Source organism: Lichenostomus cassidix, chromosome 2 (genome assembly GCF_008360975.1).
Source record: "Lichenostomus cassidix isolate B80296 chromosome 2, HeHo_3.0, whole genome shotgun sequence".
NCBI classification, from domain to species: Eukaryota; Metazoa; Chordata; class Aves; order Passeriformes; family Meliphagidae; genus Lichenostomus; species Lichenostomus cassidix.
Genome location: NC_139482.1, coordinates 152,385,752 through 152,410,077, shown reverse-complemented (window position 1 = coordinate 152,410,077; position 24,326 = coordinate 152,385,752). Strand labels below are relative to the sequence as shown.

The 24,326-nt window shown below is 45.0% G+C and overlaps 1 protein-coding gene across 1 annotated transcript; it reads right to left on the bottom strand.

The window, feature by feature from the left end:
* Positions 1–403: 403 nt before the first annotated feature.
* LOC146442666 (diacylglycerol O-acyltransferase 1-like) lies at positions 404–23,224 on the bottom strand. Its single transcript, XM_085049885.1, has 12 exons — positions 23,010–23,224; positions 19,323–19,410; positions 18,051–18,091; positions 15,974–16,059; positions 14,320–14,372; positions 12,127–12,232; positions 8,406–8,588; positions 6,106–6,171; positions 3,199–3,302; positions 2,942–2,980; positions 1,424–1,465; positions 404–470 (listed from the first exon to the last, which is right to left on the bottom strand). Exons 1-12 carry the CDS (start codon positions 23,222–23,224, stop codon positions 414–416), a joined length of 1,080 nt encoding a protein of 359 aa, XP_084906011.1. The 3' UTR covers positions 404–413.
* Between the last annotated feature and the right edge of the window lie 1,102 nt (positions 23,225–24,326).

Sequence of the window (24,326 nt, the reverse complement as noted above, 5' to 3'; positions counted from 1 at the left end):
TGGTGGATTTTTGGGGTCCCAGGATGAATTTTGGGGTATTTCAGGTTATTTTTGGGGGATTTTTGGGTTCAGGATGGGATTTTGGTGGATTTTTGGGGTCCCAGGATGGATTTTGGGGTATTTTGGGTTATTTTTGGGGGGATTTTTGGATTCCTGGATGGGATTTTGAGGTATTTTGGGTTATTTTTTGGGGGATTTTTGGGTTCCTGGATGGGATTTTTGGGGTTTTTTGGGGTCCCAGGATAGATTTTGGGGTGCAGGATGAATTTTTCAGGATCCCAGGATGGATTTTGGGGTATTTTGGGCTATTTTGGGGTATTTTGGGGTATTTTTGGGGTTTTTTTGGGTTCCCAGGATGGATTTTGGGCTATTTTGGGGTTTTTTTGGGGTATTTTTGGGGTTTTTTTGGGCTCTCAGTCACTCACAGCCAGCTTGAGGAGTCTCTCGATGATCCGAGAATAATCCATGTCCTGAAAAAGGGAATTGGGAGAGTTTGAGGGGATTTTGGGGGAATTTTGGGGGTATTTGGGGATTTTGGGGGATTTTGGAGAATTTGGGGATTTTGGGGGTATTTGGGGATTTTGGGGATTTTTTGGGTTTCTTTGGGGTTTTAGGGGTTTTAAGATTGTTTTTGGGGGTTTTTGGGGAATTAGGAAAAATTTTGGAGTTTGGGGGATTTTTTTGGGATTTTGGGGGATTTTTGGGGTTTCAGGGGATTTTGGGGATTTTAGATTTGAGGAGGAAATTGGGGGATTTTGGGAAATTTTGAGGGTTTGGGGAGGAAATTTTGGGGAATTTGGGGGTTTTAGGGGAAAATTTGGGGGATTTTTGGGGATTTCAGGGGGATTTGGGAGATTTTGGGGATTTGAGGAGGAATTTTAGGGAAATTTTGGGATTTGAGGGGAAAATTTGGGGAGATTTTGGAGGGATTTGGAGGGAATTTTGGGGTGAATTTAGGGGTATTTTTGGGGTATTTTTGGAGGGATTTTGGGGTCTTTTTGGGGGATTTTGGGGATTTTCGGGTGGATTTTGGGAGGATTTTTGGGGAATTTTTTGAGGGATTTTGGGGATATTTTGGAGGATTTTTGGGGGATATTTTGGGGGATGTTTGGGGTGGATTTTGGGATATTTTGGGGGATATTTTGGGGATTTTTGGGGATATTTTGGGGTATTTTTGGGGATATTTTGGGATATTTTTGGGGATTTTTGGGTGGATTTTGGGAGGATTTTTGGGACTTTTTTGAGGAATTTTAGGGATATTTTGGGGTATATTTTAGGGGATTTTTGGGGGATATTTTGGAGTCTTTTTGGGGGATTTTTGGGAGGATTTTTGGGACATTTTTGGAGGGATTTTGGGGTATTTTTGGGGTGTTTTTGGGGTATTTTTGGGGTGTTTTGGGGTGCAGGAACTGCCCAGACTCACCCGGAAAGGTTTCATGGAGTTCTGGATCGTTGGGACCATCCACTGGCAACGGGGAGAGTCAGACAAAAATATCCCAAAAACATCCCAAAAATATCCCAAAAATATCCCAGAATAGCCAAAAAACCCCAAAATAGCCCAAAAATATCCCAAAATACCCAAATAATACCCAAAAATAGCCCAAAATAGCCCAAAAAATACCAAAATAATACCCAAAAATAGCCCAAAATAGCCCAAAATAGCCCAAAAAATCCCAAAATAGCCCAAAAATATCCCAAAATAGCCAAAAATACCTGAAAATATCCCAAAATAGCCCAAAAATATCCCAAAATACCTCAAAATGTCCCAAAATACCCCAAAAACACCCAAAAATACCCGAAAATATCCCAAAATAGCCAAAAAAACCCCCAAAAACCACCCTAAAATAGCCCAAAAATATCCCAAAACAGCCCAAAAAACCCCCAAAATAGCCCAAAAATATCCCAAGATAGTCCAAAAATACCCCAAAAATCCCCAAAACACCCAAAAATCAGCCCAAAATACCCCAAAATATCCCAAAAATCAGCCCAAAATACCCAAAAAATACCCCAGAGAGCCCAAAAATACCCCAAAACACCCAAAAAATAACCCAAAACACCCAAAAAATAACCCAAAACACCTCAAAATAATCCCAAAATACCCAAAAAATACCCCAGAGAGACCCAGAGAGCCCCAAAAATACCCCAAAAACCCCCCAAAATCACCCCCAGGGAGCCCAAAACCCTCCCAAAAAAACCCCAAATCACCCCAAAGATCCCAAAACTACCCCAGACAAACCCCAAAAACCCCAAAATAGCCCCAGAGACCCCAAAACCCCCCAAAAAACTCCAAATCACCCCAAAATACACCAAAACCCCAAAACCCCCAAAAAACCCCAAAGAGACCCCAAAAAAACCCCAAAACCCCAAAATCACCCTTAAATATCCCAAACTACCCCAGAGACCCCAAAAAACCCCAAAATACCCCAAAAACCCCAAAACCCCAAATCCCCCCAAAACTGCCCTAAAACCCAAAATACCCCAAAGAGCCCCCAAAAACCCCCAAAAACCCCAATTCACCCAGAGATCCCAAACTACCCCAGACAGACCCCAATCACCCCAGGGACCCCAAAAAATCCCTAAAAAACCCCAAAATCCCCCCAAAACCCCAAAATCCCCCAAATCCTCCCAAAAAAATCCCAAAAAAAACCCAAAAATCCCCCAAAAACCCCAAAATCCGCACCTGGAACTGCACGGCCTCCTGCATGGCCCTAAACCCCAAAATCCCCCAAAAAATCCCTGGAAAAAACCCAAAATCCCCCAAAAAACCCCAAAATCCCCCAGAGAGACCCAAAAATCCCCAAAACCCCAAAAATCCCCAAAAAACCCAAAAAACCCCCAAAATCCCCAAAAAAACCCCAAGTCACCCCAGGGACCCCAAAAAAACCCCAAAATCCCCCAAAACTCCCCAAAAAACCCCAAAACCCCCCAAACCCCCCATTACCTGCTGGATCAAACCAACCAGGAGTTGGATGAAGAAAAGCTAAAAACAGAAATTGGGAATTGGAGGAGAGAAAAACCCCAAAAATATCCTAAAAACAGCCAAAAAATAGCCCAAAAATATCCCAAAACAGCACAAAACACCCCAAAACCATCCTAAATTTCCCCAATTTTTTCCAATTTTTTCTTCATTTCCCCCCATTTTCCCTTGTTTTCCCCCAAATTCCCCAAATTTCCCCAAAATTCCCATTTTTCTCTCACCATCTCACAAAGTCTCCTCAGCAGAAATCTCTTCCTGAGCCTTGGAGATCTGGGGAAGTTCAGTTCATAGCACAGAGTTGGGGCCAGGAGAAAATAATATAAATCTGAAATAAAAATGGGATTTTAGAGCAAAAAAATATCCCAAAATTGATCCCAAAAACCCAAAACAGATCTGGGGAAGTTCAGTTCATAGCAGAGGGTGGGGGCCAGCAGGAAATAATATAAATCTGCAAAAAAATGGGATTTTAGAGAAAAAAAATATCCCAAAAATATCCCAAAAATATCCCAAAATTCACCCCAAAACCACAACAGGAAATAATATAAATCTGAAATAAAAATGGGATTTTAGTGTCCAAAAATATCCCAAAAATATCCCAAAATTGATCCCAAAAACCTAAAACAGATCTGGGGAAGTTCAGCTCATAGCACAGGGTTGGAGCCAAAAAATAAATATATAAATCTGAAAAAAAATTTAAAAATTGGGATTTTAGAGTCCAAAATTCACCCCAAAAACACCCAGGTGGAGCCAACAGGAAATAATATAAATCTGGGAAAAAATGGGGAAAAATTGGGATTTTTTAGCCCAAAAAGATCCCAAAATTGATCCCAAAAACACCCATTTGGAGCCAACAAAAAATAATATAAATCTGAAAAAAAAGGGAAAAAAATTGGGATTTTTTAGCCCAAAAATATCCCAAAAATATCCCAAAAATTGATCCTAAAACCACCCAGTTGGAGGCAACAAAATTAAATTTAAATCCCAAAATTCCCCCAAAAATTCCCTAAAAAATCCCCAAAAATTTCCCAAAATTCCCCCTAAATTCCCTAAAAAATCCCCAAAATTCCCAAAATCCCCTAAAAATTCCAAAAAATTCTCCCAAAATTCCCCCCAAAATTCCCCAAAATTCCAAAATTCCCAAAATCCCCAAATTTCCCCCAAAATCCCCTAAAAATCCCCCTAAAATTTAAAAAAAAATCCAAAATATCCCAAAAAAACTCCCAAAATCTCCCCAAAAATTCCCCAAAATTCCCAAAAAAATCTCAAAAAATCCCCAAAATCTCCCCTAAAAACAAAAAAAAATCCAAAATATCCCAAAAAAACTCCCAAAATCCCCTAAAAATTCCCTTTTAAATCCCAAAATTCCCCCAAAAAATCCCCAAAATTCCAAAATCCCAAAATTCCCCAAATTTCCTCCAAAATCCTCCTTAAAAAATAAAAAAAAGCCAAAATATCCCAAAAAAACTCCCAAAATTCCCCCAAAAATCCCCAAAATTCCCCCGAAAATTCCCAAAAAAATCCCAAAAAATCCCCTAAAAATAAAAAAAAATCCAAAATATCCCAAAAAAGCTCCCAAAATTTCCCCAAAAATTCCCCTTTAAATCCCAAAATTCCCCAAAATCCCCTAAAATCCCCAAAATTCCTCTCTAAAATTACAAAAAAATCCCCAAAATCTCCCTAAAATTCCCCAAAAATCCCCAAATTTTTCCCCCAAAATCTCCCAAAAATCCCCCAAAAATCCCCAAATTTTCCCCCAAAACCTCCCAAAATCCCCCAAAAATCCCCCAAAAATTCCTCCTAAAAATCCCCAAAAATTCCCCCTAAAATCCCAAAAAATTCCCAAAAATCCCCTAAAAAATTCCCAAAAAATCCCCAAATTCCCCCTAAATTCCTCAAAATCCACCCAAAAAATCCCCAAAATCCCCTAAAAATTCCCAAAATCAAAAAAATTCCCACAAAATTCACCAAAAAACCCCCAAAATCCCCTAAAAAAAAATCACTAAAATTTCCCAAAATTCCCTAAAAAAATCCCCAAAATTCCCAAAAACTTCTCCAAAATTCCCAAAAAATTCCCCCAAAAATTCCAAAATTCCAAAACCCCAAATTCCCCCAAAATCCTTAAAAATCCCCTAAAAATTACAAAAAAATCCCAAAAATCCCAAAAAATCCCAAAATTCCCAAAACCCCCAAAAATCCCAAAATTCCCCCAAAATCCCCTAAAATTCCCAAAAATTCCCCTTTAAATCCCAAAATTCCCCAAAATTCCCCCAAAATCCCCTAAAAATTCCAAAAAAATCCCAAAATCCCAAAAATCTCCAAAATTGCCCAAAAAATTCCCCAAAATTCCCAAAAATCCCAAAAATTCCCCAAAAATCCCAAAATTCCCCGAAAATCCCCGAAAATCCCAAAATCCCCAAAATAAAAAAATCCAAATATCCCAAAAACCTCCAAAATCTCAAAAATCCCTAAAATTCCCTTTAAATCCCAAAATCCCCCAAAATCCCCTAAAATCCCCAAAATTCCTCTCTAAAATTACAAAAAAATCCCCAAATTCCCCCTAAATTCCCCAAAATCCACCCAAAAAATTCCCAAAATCAAAAAAATTCCCACAAAATTCACCAAAAAACCCCAAAATCCCCTAAAAAAATCACCAAAATTTCCCAAAATTCCCTCAAAAAATCCCCAAAATCCCCAAAATTCCTCCAAAATTCCCAAAAAATTCCCCCAAAAATTCCAAAATTCCCAAAATCCCCAAATTTCCCCCAAAATCCCCTAAAAATCCCCCTAAAATTAAAAAAAAATCCAAAATATCCCAAAAAAACTCCCAAAATCCCCTAAAAATTCCCTTTTAAATCCCAAAATTCCCCCAAAATCCCCTAAAAATTCCCAACAATTCCCCTTTAAATCCCAAAAAATCCCCAAAATTCCTCCAAAAATCCCCAAAAAATCCCCAAAAATTCCCAAAATTCCCAAAACCCCCAAAAATCCCAAAATTCCCCCAAAATCCCCTAAAAATTCCAAAAAAATCCCCAAAAACCCCTAAAAATCCCCTAAAAATCCCCAAAATTTCCCAAAAAATTCCCAAAATTCCCCCAAAATCCCAAAATCCCCAAATTTCCCCTCCATACTGCGGTAGGTGAGATTCTCAGGATAAGAAATTTCTCCTCGACTCAAATCTCCGTTTGCTCTGCGGCCTGAGGGGGAAAAAATCAAATAAAATCCAATTAAAATCCAATTAAAATGCAATTAAAATCAAATTAAAATCAAATAACAGTCCAATTAAAATCAATTTAATTAAAATCCAATTAAAATGCAATTAAAACCAAATAAGAATACAATAAAAATGCAATAAAAATGCAATTAAAATCCAATAAAAATCAAATAAAAAATAAAATAAAAATCAAATAAACATGCAATTAAAATCAAACTAAAATCCAATTAAAATCAAATTAAAATCCAATTAAACTCAAAAAACCAAATGCAATTAAAATCCAATTAAAATCCAATTAAAATCCAATTCAACCATTAAACTATTATTTAACCAACAATGTAAAAATAAAACACAATTAAGAAAACATAATGATAAAAATAAGATAATATATTAAATTATTATTCAATTTTTATTTATCAAATTGTTATTTTTATTGTTTATAAAAGGTATAAATAATATTTATTATTATAAGAAATTCGGGGGGAAAATCCTGTAAAATCCTATGAAATCCATTAAAAAATTTGGGAAAAATCCTATAAAATTTGGGGAAAATCTTATAAAACCCTTTAAAAAATCAGGAAAAATTCCACAAAATCAATTTAAAAATCAGGAAAAATCCTCTAAAATCCATTAAAAAATCAGGAAAAATCCAATAAAACTCATTAAAAAATCAGAAAAACCCTCTAAAACCCAATAAATAATTGGGAAAAATCCTATAAAATCCTCTAAAATTTGGGGAAAATCCTGTAAAATCCATAAAAAATTGGGGGAAAATCTTTAAAAAATCCATGAAAAATTTGGGGAAAATCCTAAAAAATCCATGTAAGATTTGGGAAAAATATTATCAAATTTGGGGGAAATCCTGTAAAATCCTATAAAATCCATTAAAAAATTGGGAAAAATCCTATAAAATCCTGAAAAAAAATCAGGAAAAATCCCCTAAAACGCATTAAAAAAATCTGACAAAATCCATGAAAAATTTGGGAGAAATAATGTAACATTTGGGGGAAATCCTATAAAAAATTGGGAAAAATCCTATAAAATCCTCTGAAATTTGGGGAAAATGCTGTAAAATCCATGAAAAATTGGAAAAAAATCCTCTAAAACCATTTAAAAAATGGGAAAAATCCTGTAAAATTTGGGGAAAATCCCCTAAAACTCATTAAAAAATCAGAAAAAACTCTCTAAAACCCAATAAATAATTGGGAAAAATCCTATAAAATCCTCAAAAATTTGGGGAAAATCCTGTAAAATCCATGAAAAATTTGAGGGAAATCCTATAAAATCCATGTAAAATTCCTATAAAATTCAAATAAAATTCATATAAAATTATTCATATAAAATTCATATAAAATTTGGGGAAAATCTTTAAAAATCCATGAAAAATTTGGGGAAAATCCTATAAAACTCATTAAAAAATTGGGAAAAATCCTATAAAATCCTGTAAATTTGAGGAAAATCCTGTAAAATCCATGAAAATTTTGGAGAAAATCCTATAAAATCCATGTAAAATTTGGGAGAAATCCTGTAAAATTTGGAGGAAATCCTGTAAAATCCAAGAAAATTTTGGGAACAATTTTATAAAACCAATTAAAAAAAGGGAAAAATCCAATAAAACCCATAAAGAAATCAGGAGAAATCCCCTAAAACCCATTAAAAAAATCGGGAAAAATCCAATAAAATCCATTAAAAATTTGGGGAAAATCCTAAATAATCCTGTAAAATTGGGAAAAATCCTCAAAAATCCATTAAAAAATGGGAAAAATCCTGTAAAATTTGGGGGAAAATCCTACAAAATCCTCTAAAATTTGGGGAAAATCCTATAAAATCCTGTAAAATTTGGGAAAAATCCTCTAAAACCCATTAAAAAATCGTGAAAAATCCAATAAAATCCATTAAAAATCAGGAAAAATCTTGTAAAATTTGGGAAAAATCCTATAAAATCCATTTAAAAATTCGGAAAAATCCTACAAAATCCTCTAAAACTTGACAAAAATGCTGTAAAATGCTGTAAAATCCTATAAAATCCATTAAAAAAATCATGAAAAATCCTACAAAATTTGGGGAAAATCCTCTAAAACCCACAAAAAAATCATGAAAAATCCAATAAAACCCCTAAAAAAATCATGAAAAATCCCCTAAAACCCCTAAAAAAAGCAGGAAAAATCCCATAAAAACCTGTAAAAATCCCCAAAATCCCGAATTTCCGTTGCTCACCTGCAGAGCTGTTCTGCTCGGGTTTCTGCTCGGGTTTCTCTGGTTTTTGGGGTGATTTTTGGGGGGATTTTTGGGGGGATTTTGGGGCTCCTCGGCGCTGCCGACACCACTTGTTGACGTCGCGGAAAGAGAAAAGCTTCAGGAACAGGATGGTGTAGATGGCCAAGGCGAAAACTGCTCCCACTGCAAGAGATTTTGGGGATTTTTGGGAGATTTTGGGGGTTTTGGGGCATTGAACCCCAATTTTGGGTGATAAATCCCCAATTTTGGGTGAGAAATCCCCAGTTTTGGGGTCAGGATGGTGTAGATGGCCAAGGCAAAAACTGCTCCCACTGCAAAATTTGGGAAATTTTTAGGGATAAATCTGAAATTTGGGGATTTTTGGGGGGTTGAACCCAAAATTTGGGGGGTTTGGGGGTGATAAATCCCCAATTTTGGGAGAGAAATCCTTCATTTTGGGAGATTTTAAGGGGTTTTTGCAGGGTTGAACCCCAATTTTGGGAGTTTTTTAGAGGTTTTGGTTGATAAATCCCAAATTTTGGGGGTTGAAACCAAAATTTGAGGTGTTGAACCCAAATTTTTGGGGGGGGGTTGGGTGTTGAAACCCAAATTTTGGGTGATAAATCCCCAATTTTGGGTGATAAATCCCCAATTTTGGGGTCAGGATGGTGTAGATGGCCAAGGCAAACACTGCTCCAACTGCAAAATTTGGGAGATTTTGGGTGATAAATCTGAAATTTGGGGACTTTCGGGTGATAAATCCCCAATTTTGGATGATAAAACCCCAGTTTTGGGTGATAAATCCCCAATTTTGGGTGATAAATCCCAATTTTGGGTGATAAATCCCAATTTTGGGGTCAGGATGGTGTAGATGGCCAAGGCAAACACTGCTCCAACTGGAAGAGATTTTGGGGATTTTGGGGATTTTTGGGGGGTTTTTGGGGGGCTGAAACCCAAAATTGGAGATTTTGGGGGTTTGAACCCAAAATTTGGGGGATTTTGGGGTGATAAATCCCTAATTTTGGGTGATTTTTAGGGGTTTTTTGGGAGGTAAATCCCAATTTTGGATAACTTTGGGAGGTTTTTGGGAGGCTGAACCCCAAATTTGGGTGATAAATCCCCAATTTTGGGAGATAAATCCCCAATTTTGAGTGATTTTTAGGGATTTTTTTGGAGGGAAATCCCAATTTTGGGTGATAAATCCCCAATTTTGGGTGATAAATCCCCAATTTTGGGCTCAGGATGGTGTAGATGGCCAAGGCAAAAACTGCTCCAACTGTGAAATTTGGGAGATTTTGGGTGATAAATCCCAAATTTGGGGACTTTCGGGTGATAAATCCCAATTTTGGGGTCAGGATGGTGTAGATGGCCAAGGCGAAAACTGCTCCAACTGCAAAATTTGGGAAATTTTTGGGTGATAAATCTGAAATTTGGGGATTTTTGGGGGTTAAACCCCAGTTTTGGATGATAAATCCCCAATTTTGGATGATAAAACCCCAATTTTGGGCTCAGGATGGTGTAGATGGCCAAGGCAAACACTGCTCCAACTGTGAAATTTGGGAGATTTTGGGTGATAAATCCCAAATTTTGGGAGATAAATCCCCAATTTTGGGAGATAAATCCCCAATTTTGGGAGATAAATCCCCAATTTTGGGCTCAGGATGGTGTAGATGGCCAAGGCAAACACTGCTCCAACTGTGAAATTTGGGAGATTTTGGGTGATAAATCTGAAATTTGGGGACTTTCGGGTGATAAATCCCCAGTTTTGGGAGATAAAACCCCAATTTTGGGTGATAAATCCCCAATTTTGGATGATTTTGGGAGGTTTTTGGGGGGTTTTGGGGGGTTGAACCCCAAATTTGGGTGATAAATCCCCAATTTTGGGAGATAAATCCCTAATTTTGGGGTCAGGATGGTGTAGATGGCCAAGGCAAAAACTGCTCCAACTGCAAGAGATTTTGGGGATTTTTGGGAGATTTTGGGGGTTTTGGGGCATTGAACCCCAATTTTGGGTGATAAATCCCAATTTCGGGTGATAAATCCCCGATTTTGGGCTCAGGATGGTGTAGATGGCCAAGGCAAAAACTGCTCCCACTGCAAAATTTGGGAAATTTTTGGGTGATAAATCTGAAATTTGGGGATTTTTGGGGGGTTGAACCCAAAATTTGGGGGGTTTGGGGGTGATAAATCCCCAATTTTGGGAGAGAAATCCTTCATTTTGGGAGATTTTAAGGGGTTTTTGCAGGGTTGAACCCCAATTTTGGGAGTTTTTTAGAGGTTTTGGTTGATAAATCCCAAATTTTGGGGGTTGAAACCAAAATTTGAGGTGTTGAACCCAAATTTTTGGGGGGTTTTGGGTGTTGAAACCCAAATTTTGGGTGATAAATCCCCAATTTTGGGTGAGAAATCCCCAATTTTGGGAGATAAATCCTCAGTTTTGGGTGATAAAACCCCAATTTTGGGTTCTGAACCCCAAATTTTGTCTCACCAGGTGTGACTGAGGGCAGCAGCAGCACCACAGCCAAGGGGAATTTGGGGTTTTTTTGGGTTTTTTTACCCAATTTTGGGTTGTTTTGGGGGTTTTTTGGGGTGCTGAACCCAAATTTCGGGGTGCTGAATCTGAATTTTGGGGTTCTGAACCCCAAATTTGCCCAAATTTGTCTCACCAGGTGTGACTGAGGGCAGCAGCAGCACCACAGCCAAGGGGAATTTGGGGTTTTTTGGGTATTTTGGGGTATTTTGGGGTTTTAAACCCAAATTTTGGGTGGTTTTTGGGGTTTTTCGGGGTGCTGAATCCGAATTTCAGGGTCCTGAACGCCAATTTTGGATGCTGAACCCCAATTTTGGACGGTTTTGGGAGATAAATCCCCAATTTTGGGCGATAAATCCCTAACTTCGAGTGATTTTTAAGGTCTTTTTGGGGTTTTTTACCCAAATTTGGATGTTTTTTACCCAAATTTTGGACATTTTTGAGTTTTTTTGGGGTGCTGAACCCCAATTTTGGGTTCTGAACCCCAAATTTGTCTCACCAGGTGTGACTGAGGGCAGCAGCAGCACAGCCAAGGGGAATTTGGGGTTTTTTTGGGTTTTTTTACCCAATTTTGGGTGGTTTTGGGGGGTTTTTGGGGTGCTGAACCCGAATTTTGGGGTGCTGAATCTGAATTTTGGGTCCTGAACCCCAAATTTGCCCAAATTTGTCTCACCAGGTGTGACTGAGGGCAGCAGCAGCACCACAGCCAAGGGGAATTTGGGGTTTTTGGGGTTTTTTTGGGGTTTTTTTGGGGTGTTTAACTCCAAATTTGGGGTTTTTGGGGGTTTTTTGGGGTGCTGAACGCCAATGTTGAGGTCCTGAACCCCAAATTTGTCTCACCAGGTGTGACTGAGGGCAGCAGCAGCACCACAGCCAAGGGGAATTTGGGGTTTTTTGGGTATTTTGGGGTTTTTAGGGGTTTTTTACCCAAATTTGGGTGGTTTTGGGGTTTTTTGGGGTGCTGAACCCCAATTTTGGGGAGCTGAATCCAAATTTTGGGGTCCTGAACCCCAAATTTGCCCAAATTTGTCTCACCAGGTGTGACAGAGGGCAGCAGCAGCACCACAGCCAAGGGGAATTTGGGGTTTTTGGGGTTTTTTGGTGGTTTTTACCCAAATCTGGGGTGGTTTTTTGGGTTTTTTGGGGTGCTGAACCCGAATTTTGGGTTCTGAACCCCAAATTTTGTCTCACCAGGTGTGACAGAGGGCAGCAGCAGCACCACAGCCGCTGGGAAGCAAAGGATGCTGAGCAGGTTGAGAGCGTGGAGAGCTGAGCCTGAGGACTCTGAAATGGAGCCCTGGAGGGACAAAAATGACCCAAAATTACCCAAAATGAGCCAAAAATTATCTGAAATATCCCAAAATAGCTGAGAAAGGTCTGAAATTGCCCCAAAATAGCCCTAAAATAGTGAAAAATGACCCCAAAATAGCCCAAAACTGAGCCTGAGGATTCCGAAATGGAGCCCTGGAGGGACAAAAAATACCCAAAATTACCCAAAATTGTCCAAAATTATCTGAAAGAACCCAAAATAGCTGAGAGAGGTCTGAAAGTGCCCAAAAATAGGCAAAAAATAGTGAAAAAAGAGTGAAAAATGACCCCAAAATAGCCCAAAACTGAGCCTGAGGACTCTGAGATGGAGCCCTAAAAGTGACAAAAAATACCCAAAATTACCCAAAATTGTCCAAATATTATCTGAAAGAACCCAAAATAGCCAAGAGAGCCCTGAAAGTGCCCAAAAATACCAAAAAAATGGTGAAAAATGACCCCAAAATAGCCAAAAATACCCCAAAACTGAGCTGGAGGATTCCAAAATGGAGCCCTGAGAGGGACAAAAAGCCAAAAATTACCCAAATTTACCCAAAATTGTCCAAATTTTACCTGAAATATCCCAAAATATCCAACAGAGGTCTGAAATAACCCCAAAATAGCCCCAAAATAACCCAAAAAAAGCCAAAAATAACCCAAAACTGAGCCCAAGGATTCCGAGATGGAGCCCTGGAATTGATCAAAAATAGCCAAAAAATTACCCAAAATTACCCAAAAATAACCAAATTGCTCCAAAAATTACCTAAAATAACCCAAAATAGGCAAGAGAGGTCTGAAATTGCCCAAAAATAGCCCAAAAATGACCCCAAAATAGCCAAAAATAACCCAAAACTGAGCCAGAGGATTCCGAGATGGAGCTCTGGGAGTGACAAAAATAACCAAAATTACCCAAAATTGTCCAAAAATTACCTGAAATATCCCAAAATATCCCAGAGAGGTCTGAAATTGCCCAAAAATAGCCAAAAAGTAACGAAAAAAGAGTGAAAAATGACCCCAAAATAGCCAAAAATAACCCAAAACTGAGCTGGAGGATTCTGAGAGAGAGCTCTGGAATTGCCAAAAAATTACCCAAAATTGTCCAAAAATTTACCCCAAATTGCCCAAAAATTACCTAAAATTGTCCAAAATAATCCAAAATAACCCAAAATGCCCAAGACAGTCCTAAAACAGCCAAAAAATAACCTAAAATTACCCAAAATAGCCCAAAAAATAACCCAAAAAATGGTGAAAAATAACCCAAAATAGCCAAAAATGACCCAAAATTGTCCAAAAATTGCCCAAAATAGCCAAAAATAATCCAGAGAGCCCCAAAATCCCCTCAAATCCCCCCAGAAATTCACCCGAAATCCCCTCAAATTCCCCCAAAATCCCAAAAAAATCCCAAAATCGTCAAAATCCCCCAAAATTCTCCAAAATCTCTATAAAATCCCCCAAAATTCAAAAAATTTCAAATTCCCCCAAAGGTTCCCCAAAACTCCCCAAAATCCCAAATTTCCCCAAAATCCCCAAATTCCCCAAATCCCCAAAATCCAAACCAAATACCCCAAAATTCCCCCAAAATCCAAAAAATCCCCAAATCCTCCCAAAATCCCAAGAAATTCCAAATTCTCCCCCCCAAATTTCCCCAAAAACCCAAAAATTCCTCATATCCTCAAAATCCCAAAATTCTCAACCCCCAAATCTCCCCAAAATTCCCCCAAATCCCCAAAATCCTCCCCAAAATCTCTTCAAAATCCCCCAAAATCCCAGGAAATTCCCCAAATTCTCCCCAAAATTACCCAAAATCTCCTCAATATCCCCAAAAATCCCCCCAAAATCTCCTCAAAATCCCCAAAATTCTCTCAAAATCCCCAAAATCGCCTCAAAATTTCCCCAAAATTCCAAAAAAAAACCCCAAATCTCCCAAAAATCCCAAGAAATCCCCCAAAATTCTCCAAAATCTCCCCAAAATCCCACAAAATCTCCTCAAAATCCCCAAAAAATCCCCAAAAATCCCCAAAAAATCCCCAAAATCCCCAAAAAATCCCCAAAAATCCCCAAAATCCCAAATTCTCTCACCTCAGCCAGTCGTCTCTCCAACCCCAAAGCCACAACAGCAAAGGCATTGGACACTGCGGGGAAAGTTTGGGGTTTTTGGGGGTTTTGGGATTTTTTGGGATTTTGGGGTTGGGTTTGGGATTTTTTAGGGTTTTTTTGGGGTTTTTGGGGAGATTTGGGGTTTTTTTGGGGGGGTTTGGGGTTTTTTTGGGGTGTTTATGGGGTTTGGGGTTGGGATTTTGGGGGTTTTTAGGGTTTTTTTGGGGTCAAGTTTGGGGATTTTGGGGTTTTTGAGGTGGGATTTGGGGGGTTTTTGGGGTTTTTGGGGGTTTTTAGGGTGGGTTTGGGTTTTTTTTTTGGTTTTGGGGTTTTTGGGGTTGGGTTTGGCGTTTCTGGGGTTTTTTGGGGTCAGGTTTGGGATTTTTGGGGTCATTTTTGGGGTTTTTTAGGGTCATTTTTGGGGTCAGATTTGGGGTAAATTTTGGGGTTTTCTCTCACCAATCACCAGGCAGGGAGCAGGCTCAGGTTTGGGGTGATTTTGGGGTTTTTTGGGTTAATTTTTAGGGTTTTTTTTGGTGTTTGGGGTAATTTTTGGGGTTTTCAGGGTGGCTGAGTTCATTTTTGGGGTCAGATTTGGGATTTTTGGGGTTTTTTTGGGGTTTTCTCTCACCAATCACCAAGCAAGGAGCAGGGTATGATTTGGGGTGATTTTGGGGTGATTTTTGGGGTTTTTTTGGGGTTTTTTCCTCACCAATCACCAGGCAGGGAGCAGGCTCAGGTTTGAGGTGATTTTGGGGTGATTTTGGGGTGATTTTTGGGGTAAATTTTGGGGTTTTTTCCTCACCAATCACCAGGCAGGGAGCAGGTTGAGGTTTGGGGTGATTTTTGGGGTTTTTTTGGGGTAATTTTTGGGTTTTTTCCTCACCAATCACCAGGCAGGGAGCAGGCTCAGATTTGGGGTCAGTTTATGGATTTTTTGGGGTTGTTTTGGGTCATTTTTGGGTTTTTTTCCTCACCAATCACCAAGCAAGGAGCAGGGTATGATTTGGGGTGATTTTGGGGTGATTTTTGGGGTTTTTTTGGGGTTTTTGGCTCACCAGTCACCAGGCAGGGAGCAGGCTCAGGTTTGGGGTGATTTTTGGGGTTTTTTTGGGGTTTTCTCTCACCAATCACCAGGCAGGGAGCAGGGTATGATTTGGGGTGCTTTTTGGGGTAAATTTTGGGGTTTTTTCCTCACCAATCACCAGGCAGGGAGCAGGCTCAGATTTGGGGTGATTTTGGGGTCATTTTGGGGTTTTTTGGGTTCATTTTTGGGGTTTTTGGGGTGTTTGGGGTCATTTTTGGGGTTTTCAGGGTGGCTGAGTTCATTTTTGGGGTCAGATTTGGGATTTTTGGGGTTTTTTTGGGGTTTTTTCCTCACGAATCACCAGGCAGGGAGCAGGCTCAGGTTTGGGGTGATTTTGGGTTAATTTTTGGGGTAATTTTTGGGGTTTTTGGCTCACCAATCACCAGGCAGGGAGCAGGCTCAGGTTTGGGGTCAGTTTATGGATTTTTTGGGGTTTTTTTGGGTTAATTTTTGGGTTTTTTCCTCACCAATCACCAGGCAGGGAGCAGGCTCAGGTTTGGGGTGATTTTGGGGTGATTTTTGGGGTAAATTTTGGGGTTTTTGGCTCACCAATCACCAGGCAGGGAGCAGGCCAGCTGTAAGGATCTTTGAGGAACAAAGAAACAACCTGGATGGGATCAACCAGAATGCCATACCTGGGCAGGGGGAGAGAGCCCAAATCAGCCCAAAATCAACCCAAAAATAACCCAAAATCATCCCAAAAATAACCCAAAATCATCCCAAAAATAACCCCAAAATAATCCCAAAAATAACCCCAAGACACCCTGAAAATAATCCCAAAAATAACACAAAAACACCCTGAAAATAATCCCAAAACAGCCCCAAAATCAACCCAAAAGAACCCAAAATAACCTCAAAATGAACCCAAAATGAACCCAAAACTGCCCCAAAAAAACCCAAAATAATCCAAAAAATAACACCAAAACAAACCCAAAATAAACCCAAAACTGCCCCCAAAAAACCCCAAAATGAACCCAAAATAACCCCAAAATCATCCCAAAAATCACCCCAAAACAGCCCCAAAATAATCACAAAATCATCCCAAAACTGCCCCAAAAAAACCCCCAAAATGAACCCAAAATAACCCCAAAACTGTCCCAAAAAGAAACCAAAAATAACACCAAAACACCCTGAAAATAATCCCAAAATGAACCCCAAACTGCCCCAAAATGAACCCAAAATAATCCCAAAACTGCCCCAAAATAACCCCAAATAAACCCCAAAAAGAAACCCCAAACTGCCCCAAAAAAACTCCTAAAATGAACCCAAAAAAACCCCAAAATAAACCCCAAAATAATCCCAAAAATAACACCAAAACACCCTGATAATAATCCCCAAAATCCACCCAAAAAACCCCAAAATGAACCCAAAAAAACCCAAAAATGAACCCAAAATCAACCCCAAAATAACACCAAAACACACTAAAAATAATCCCAAAAATAAGCCCAAAACACCCTGAAAATAATCCCAAAACTGCCCCAAAAATGAACCCAAAAAAACCCCAGAATGAACCCAAAAATAACCCAAAAATGAACCCAAAATAATCCCAAAAAACCCAAAATCAATCCAAAATAAACCCAAAACGAACCCTGAAAATTAAACCCAAATGAACCCAAAACTGCCCCAAAAATGAACCCAAAATAATCCCAAAACTGCCCCAAAAAAACCCCAAAATCAACCCAAAAATAACCCAAAACACCCTGAAAATAATCCCAAAAATGAACCTCAAAAAAACCCAAAACTGCCCCCAAAAAAACCCCAAAATCATCCCAAAAAAATAAACCCCAAAATAACCCAAAAATAAACCAAAAAAACCCAAAGTAACCCAAAAATAACCCCAAAAGACCCAAAAGAAACCCCAAAAAACCCAAAATAACAAAAAAACCCCAACCGCCCCAAAGAATAACCCAAAAAATAACCCAAAACCCCAAAAAACCCCAACCTCCCCAAAAACAAAATAACCAATTAAACCCAAAAATACCCCAAAATAACCAAAAAATCCCCAAAAACCCAAAAATAACAAAAAAAACCCCCAAAAGAACCAAAAAACCCAAAAATACCCTGAAATAACCCAAAATAACCAAAAAAAAACCCCAAAACCCCAAAAAACCCCAAAATAACCCAAAATTAAACCCAAAATAACCCAAAAATAACCCAAAAACCCCAAAATAACCCAAAAATAAACCCCAAACAACCCAAACCCACAGTGTCACCCCAACCCCAGGTGACAATGGTGACAGTGCCACCCAGCCCCAGGTGACAAACGCCACTCAACCCCCCAGGTGACAACGGTGACAACGGTGACAATGGCAGCCCAGGTGACAACGCCACCCCACAGGTGACAAATGCCACCCAACCCCCCAGGTGACAATGGCACCCCAAACCCCACAGTGCCACCCCAAATCCCCAGGTGACAACGGTGACAATGGCAGCCCAGGTGACAATGCCACCCCACAGGTGACAATGCCACCCAACCCCAGATGACAATGTCACGCCCCAGGTGACAATGGTGACAACGGTGACAACGGTGACAGTGCCACCCCAAACCCACAGTGCCACCCCAATCCCCCAGGTGACAATGGTGACAATGGTGACAATGGTGACAGTGCCACCCCCTGTCCCTCACTTGATGAGATTCTCCAGGAAGAGTCGAGCGTTGCTGAGCACCTGAGGGGACAGAGGGGACATCAGGGGACATTGAGGTGACATCAGGTGACAGGAGGTGACATTGAGGGGACATCGAGGGGACATTGAGGGGACAGGGATGTCACCAACCCCCCCAGTGTCACCCCAGTGCCACCCCAGGTTGGTGACACTCTGGGGCTGTTGTGTCACCGGGGTGTGCCAGGGGTGGTGGCATCAAGGGTGGTGGCACTGGGGACATTGGGGACATTGGGGACATTGGGGATTTGGGGACATTGGGAACATTGGGGATTTGGGGACATTGGGGACATTGGGGATTTGGGGACACTGGGGACACTGGGAACATTGGGGATTTGGGGACATTGGGGAATATTGGGGACGCTGGGGACACTGAGGTGACATTGGGGGATGTTGGGGACATTGGGAACACTGGGGACATTGGGGGATGTTGGGGACATTGGGGACACTGAGGTGACACTGGGGGACGTTGGGGACGTCATTGGGGACACTGGGATGAGGTCACCAGTGTCACCCTGGTGTCACCATGGGCTCTGCGCAGGGGGGACTATCGTGACAGGGAGTGACTATCGCGATGGGGGAGGGTCTATCGCAATGGGGAGAGGCTATCGTGACAGGGTGGAACTATCGTGACAGCAGGGTCTCTATCGTGACAGGGAGGTACTATCGCGACATGGGGTCTCTATCGTGACATGAGGTCTCTATTGCAGGGGGTCTCTATCGCGACAGCAGGGTCTCTATGATGACAGGGAGGTACTATCGCGACAGGGGGTCTCTATCATGACATGGTGTCTCTCTCTATCCCAACAGGAGGTCTCCATCATGACAGGGAGGTACTATTGCAACATGGGGTCTCTATCGTGACAGCAGGGGTCTCTCTGTATTGCAACATGGGGGTCTGTATCGTGACATGGGGTCTCTATCACGACACAGGGTCTCTCTATCGCGACACGAGGTCTCTCTCTATCGCACCATGGGGTCTCTCTATCGTGACAGCGGGGTCCCTATCGCGACACGGGGTCTCTCTCTATCGTGACAGGATCTCTCTGTATCATGACACGGGGTCTCTCTATCATGACACGGGGCCTTCTCTATCGTGACATGGAGTCTGTATAGTGACACAGGGTCTCTGTATCACGACAGGCTCTCTCTCTATCACGACAGGCTCTCTCTCTCTATCGCGACACGGGGTCTCTCTCTCTCTCTATCCCGACAGGCTCTCTGTATCGCGACTCACCAGCATGACGACGCACCAGTTGAGCACCCCGCGGTAGTTGCTGTAGCCACTGGCTGAGCTGAGCAGAGACTCCTGAACCCTGTGACACCTGCGGGGACATGGCCACAGATGGGGACAGGCTGGGGACATCACCAGGGGACACCATGGGGACACCTGGGGACACAGTCAGGGACTGTTGGGGACAGTTGGGGACATCGTGGGGACAGTCAGGGACACAGTGGGGACAGTTGGGGACACCAGGGGACAGGATGGGGACACCATGGGGACACCTGGGGACAGCTGGGGACATGAAGGGGACACCAGGGGACAGGCTGGGGACAGTGTGGGGACACAGAGGGGACACAGAGGGGACACAGTGGGGACAAGCAGGAAACAACATGGAGACAGGTTGGGAACACTGTGGGGACAGGGAGGGGGACACGATGGGGACAGGCTGGGGACAGCTGGGGACGTGGTAGGGACAGGCTGGGGACACAATGGTGACACCGTGGGGACATGTTGGGGACACAGTGGGGACAACACCCCAACCCCCCCAGGGCTGGGGTGACACACAGAGAGGTCCCCAGAGCTCAGGGACACCCTGGGGTGACACAGGAGGGGACAGGAGTGACACAGGAGGGGACACAGGGGTGACAGGAGGGGACAGAGGTGGCACAGAGAGGTCCCCAGAGCTCAGGGACACCCCTGGGGTGACATAGGAGGGGACAGGGGTGACACTGGGGTGACAGGAGGGCACAGAGGTGACGCAGGAGGGCACAGGGGGGACACAGGAGGGGACACAGGTGACACAGAGGTGACAGGAGGGGACACAGAGGTGACACTGGGGTGACACAGGAGGGGACAGAGGGGACACAGAGGGGACAGGAGGGCACAGAGGTGACACTAGGGTGACACAGGGGGGACACAGGAGGGGACAGGAGGGGACACAGGGGTGACACAGGAGCAGACAGAGGGGTGACAGGAGAGGACAGAGGGGTGACAGGAGAGGACAGAGGTGCCCCAGAGGTGCCCCAGGCGGTGACAGTTGGGTGGCAGTTGGGTGGCAGTGCCAGCTCCGGGTGCAGAGTCCCCCGATGATAAGCCGTGGGGTGATGAGGTAATTAGCGTTAATTAGGGGTAATTAGGGTGATTAGGGTGATTAGCGGGTCAGGGACATGGCCCGGGCTGGGTGGGGTGGCTGCAGGGGACTTCAGGGTGGCCTTGGTGGCTTTTGGGGTGACCCTAGGGGGGTTTGGGGTGGATTTGGGGTGACCTTAGGGGGTTTGGGGTGACCCTGGTGGCTTTTGGGGTGACCCTGGGGTATTTTGGGGTGGCCTTGGTGGCTTTTGGGGTGACTTTAGGGGGTTTGGGGTGACCTAGGGGACTTCGGGGTGGCCTTGGTGGCTTTTGGGGTGACCCTAGGGGGGTTTGGGGTGGTTTTGGGGTGACCTTAGGGGGTTTGGGGTGACTTTAGGGGACTTTGGGGTGACCCTGGTGGCTTTTGGGGTGATTTTAGAGGGGTTTGGGGTGGATTTGGGGTGACCTTAGGGGGATTTTGGGGTGACCTTGGTGGCTTTTGGGGTGACTTTATGGGGCTTTGGGGTGACCTTGGTGGCTTTAGGGTGGATTTGGGGTGGCCCTGGTGGCTTTTGGGGTGACCTTAGGGGACTTTGGGGACACTTTAGAGGGATTTAGGGTGACTTGGGGGGTTTGGGGTGAGCCAAGGGGGGTTTAGGGTGACCTTGGTGGCTTTTGGGGTGACCCAGAGGGGTTTGGGGTGACCTTAGGGGGATTTAGGGGGACCTAAGGGGGTTTTGGGGTGACCTTAGGGGATTTTAGGGTAACCCAGAGGGGTTTGGGGTGACCTTAGGGGTTTTGGGGTGACCTTAGGGGGTTTTAGGGTAACCCAGAGGGGTTTGGGGTGGCCTTGGTGGCTTTTGGGATGACCCAAGGGGGGTTTGGGGTGACCTTGGTGACATTTTGGAGTGACCTGGTGGCTTTTGGGGTGACCCTGGGGGGATTTGGGGTGACCTTAGGGGGTTTGGAGTGACCTGGTGGCTTTTGGGGTGACCTGGGGGGATTTTAGGGCTCCTGGATTGGGGGATCCCTTGGTGACCCCAGCTTTGAGCAGGGTGTGAGGGGACACCCCTGCTGAGGACAGGGGACACCCCGAAATGGGGACAGGGGACAGTGGGACCCCAGGGAGACCCCAACCAGAGACAGAGGGACCCCAAAACAGGGACAGGGGACAGTGGGACCCTGCTGGGGACCCCAAACAGGGACAGAGGGACCCCAGGGGGACCCTCCGAGTGACAAGGGGACCCCAAACAGGGACAGCCACTGCTCGGGGGGGTGGTCCCAACCTTGCGCCCCCCAAAGTGTCCCCCAAAGCCTGGGGACACAGAGGGGACACGGGGGGGACACGGGGGGACAAGGAAGGGACACGGAGGTGGCGCGGGGAGGGGCAGGGCCACCCCTCGGCTGTCCCCGCGGTGTCGCAACTGGGAGTGGCGGGGCAGGGTTGGGACATTGGGACATCGCCCCGGGCCACGGGGACAGGGGGCACCGGGGGGAGGGACACGGGGACAGGGGGCACCGGGACCCTGGGGACACCGAACGGGGCGGGACAGGGGGACAGGGACCCTGGGGACAGCGGGGGGGGACAAGGGGGCATAGGGACCCTGGGGGGACAGGGGCACGGGCAGCCTGGGGACAGCGGGGGGGACAGGGGGACCCTGGGGACCCCGAGTGTCCCCAAACGGGACAGGGGGTCTCGAATGTCCCTGTCCCTGGGAGTGTCCCTGTCGCTGAGGGTCCCAGCCCCAACCAGGGGGGTCCCCAGTGTCCCCTGCCACCCTGAGGGGTCCCGGGGGTCCTTGAGGGTCCCGAGTGTCCCCTGTCACCATGAGGGTCCCTGAGGGTCCCCAGTGTCCCCTGCCACCCTGCGGGTCGGGCTCCCTGAGGGTCCCCAGTGTCCCTGAGGGTCCCCAATGTCCCTGTCCCGCCATGAGGCTCGGTGTCCCTGAGGGTCCCTGAGGCTCCCTGAGGCTCCCTGAGGGTCCCTGAGGGTCCCGAGTGTCCCCGAGGGTCCCCAGTGTCCCTGTCCCGCCATGAGGCTCGGTGTCCCTGAGCCTCCCCGAGTGTCCCTGAGGGTCCCCGAGGGTCCCGAGTGTCCCTGTCCCGCCATGAGGGTCCCTGAGGGTCCCTGAGGGTCCCGGAAGCTCCCCAAGTGTCCCTGAGGCTCCCTGAGGGTCCCCAGTGTCCCTGTCCCGCCATGAGGGTCCCTGAAGCCCCCCGAGTGTCCCTGAGGGTCCCCAGTGTCCCTGTCCCGCCATGAGGCTCGGTGTCCCTGAGCCTCCCCGAGTGTCCCTGAGGCTCCCTGAGGGTCCCTGAGGGTCCCCAGTGTCCCCGAGGGTCCCGAATGTCCCTGTCCCGCCATGAGGCTCAGTGTCCCTGAAGCTCCCTGAGGCTCCCTGAGGGTCCCCGAGGGTCCCGAGTGTCCCTGTCCCGCCATGAGGGTCCCTGAGGGTCCCGAGTGTCCCCGAGGGTCCCGAATGTCCCTGTCCCGCCATGAGGCTCGGTGTCCCTGAAGCTCCCCGAGTGTCCCCCGCCCCGCTGCGGCTCCCAGGCCCACCCAGGAGTGTCCCGAGTGTCCCGAGTGTCCCCAAGGCCGGTCCCCAGCCCCGCTCTCCCCGCCCGGCCCGTTACCTGAAGTCCCCCGCGGGGTCATCCCCGCTGTCCCCAAGCCCGGCCGCCGCTCTCTGGCCGGCTGCCCTCCTCCTCCTGGCCGCGCCGTTCCCCGCGGCGGCCCTGTGTCCGGTGTCGCCCCTGTCGCTGTCGCCGCCCGGGACAGGGCCAGGGCCAGGAGCCGGGGCCAGGCCCGCGCCCCCCGCGCCCCCCGCGCTGCCCCCGCGCTCGCCCATCTGCGCCCGGCCCGGCCGCGCCCGCCCTTTGTAACCCGGCAACGCCCCGCCCACCCGAACAGACCAATGGGAGAGAGGAGAGGGGAGGATGGACGGGGGGAGGGACCAATGGGGAGGGAGTGCGGGGAAAGGGGAGCCAATGGGGAGAGGGGGCGGGATGGGGAGGGACCAATGGGAGGAGGGATGGGAGAGGGCGGGGCGGAGCGGAATGGGGAAAGGAATTTTGGGAGGATTTGGGGAATTTGGGAATAGGAGGATTTGGGGCGATTTGGGGCGATTTGGGGGAGCACTGGAATTGATCAGGGAAATTGGGGGTATTGAGGGAAAATGGGAATTTGGGAGAATTTGGGGAAATTTGGGAGGTGGGGAGGATGGTGGATTTGGGGAGATTTGGGGAGGATTTGGGGTAATTTGGGGTAATTGGCGGAAATTTGGGGGAACTTGGGGATTGGGTGAATTGGGGAGGATTTGGGAAATTGGAAGGGTGGGGAAAATTGGGAAATTGGGAAATTAGGGGATTTTGGGGATTTTGGGGAAATTGGTGGAATTGGGGTAATTTTGGGAATTGGGGTGATTTTGGGTGATTTGGGGTGATTTTGGGGTGATTTTGGGGTGATTTTGGGTGATTTTGGGGTGATTTTGGGATGATTTGGGGTGATTTTGGGGAATTTTGGGGTGATTTTGGGGTGATTTTGGGTGATTTTGGGGTGATTTTGGGGCATTTTGTGATGATTTCGGGTGATTTTGGGGTGATTTTGGGTGATTTTGGGTTATTTTGGGTGATTTTGGGTGTTTTGGGTGATTTGGGGTGATTTTGGTGATTTTGGGTGATTTGGGTGATTTTGGGGTGATTTTGGGGTGATTTTGGGGTGATGATTTTTGGGGTGTTGGGGTGATTTGGGGTGATTTGGGTGTTTTGGGGTGATTTTGGGGGTGGGGTGAATTTGGGGGTGATTTTGGGGTGATTTTGGGTGATTTGGGGTGATTTGGGGTGATTTTGGGTGATTTTGGGGTGATTTGGGGTGATTTTGGGGTGATTTTGGGGTGATTTGGGGTAATTTTGGGTGATTTTGGGGTGATTTGGGGTGATTTGGGGTGATTT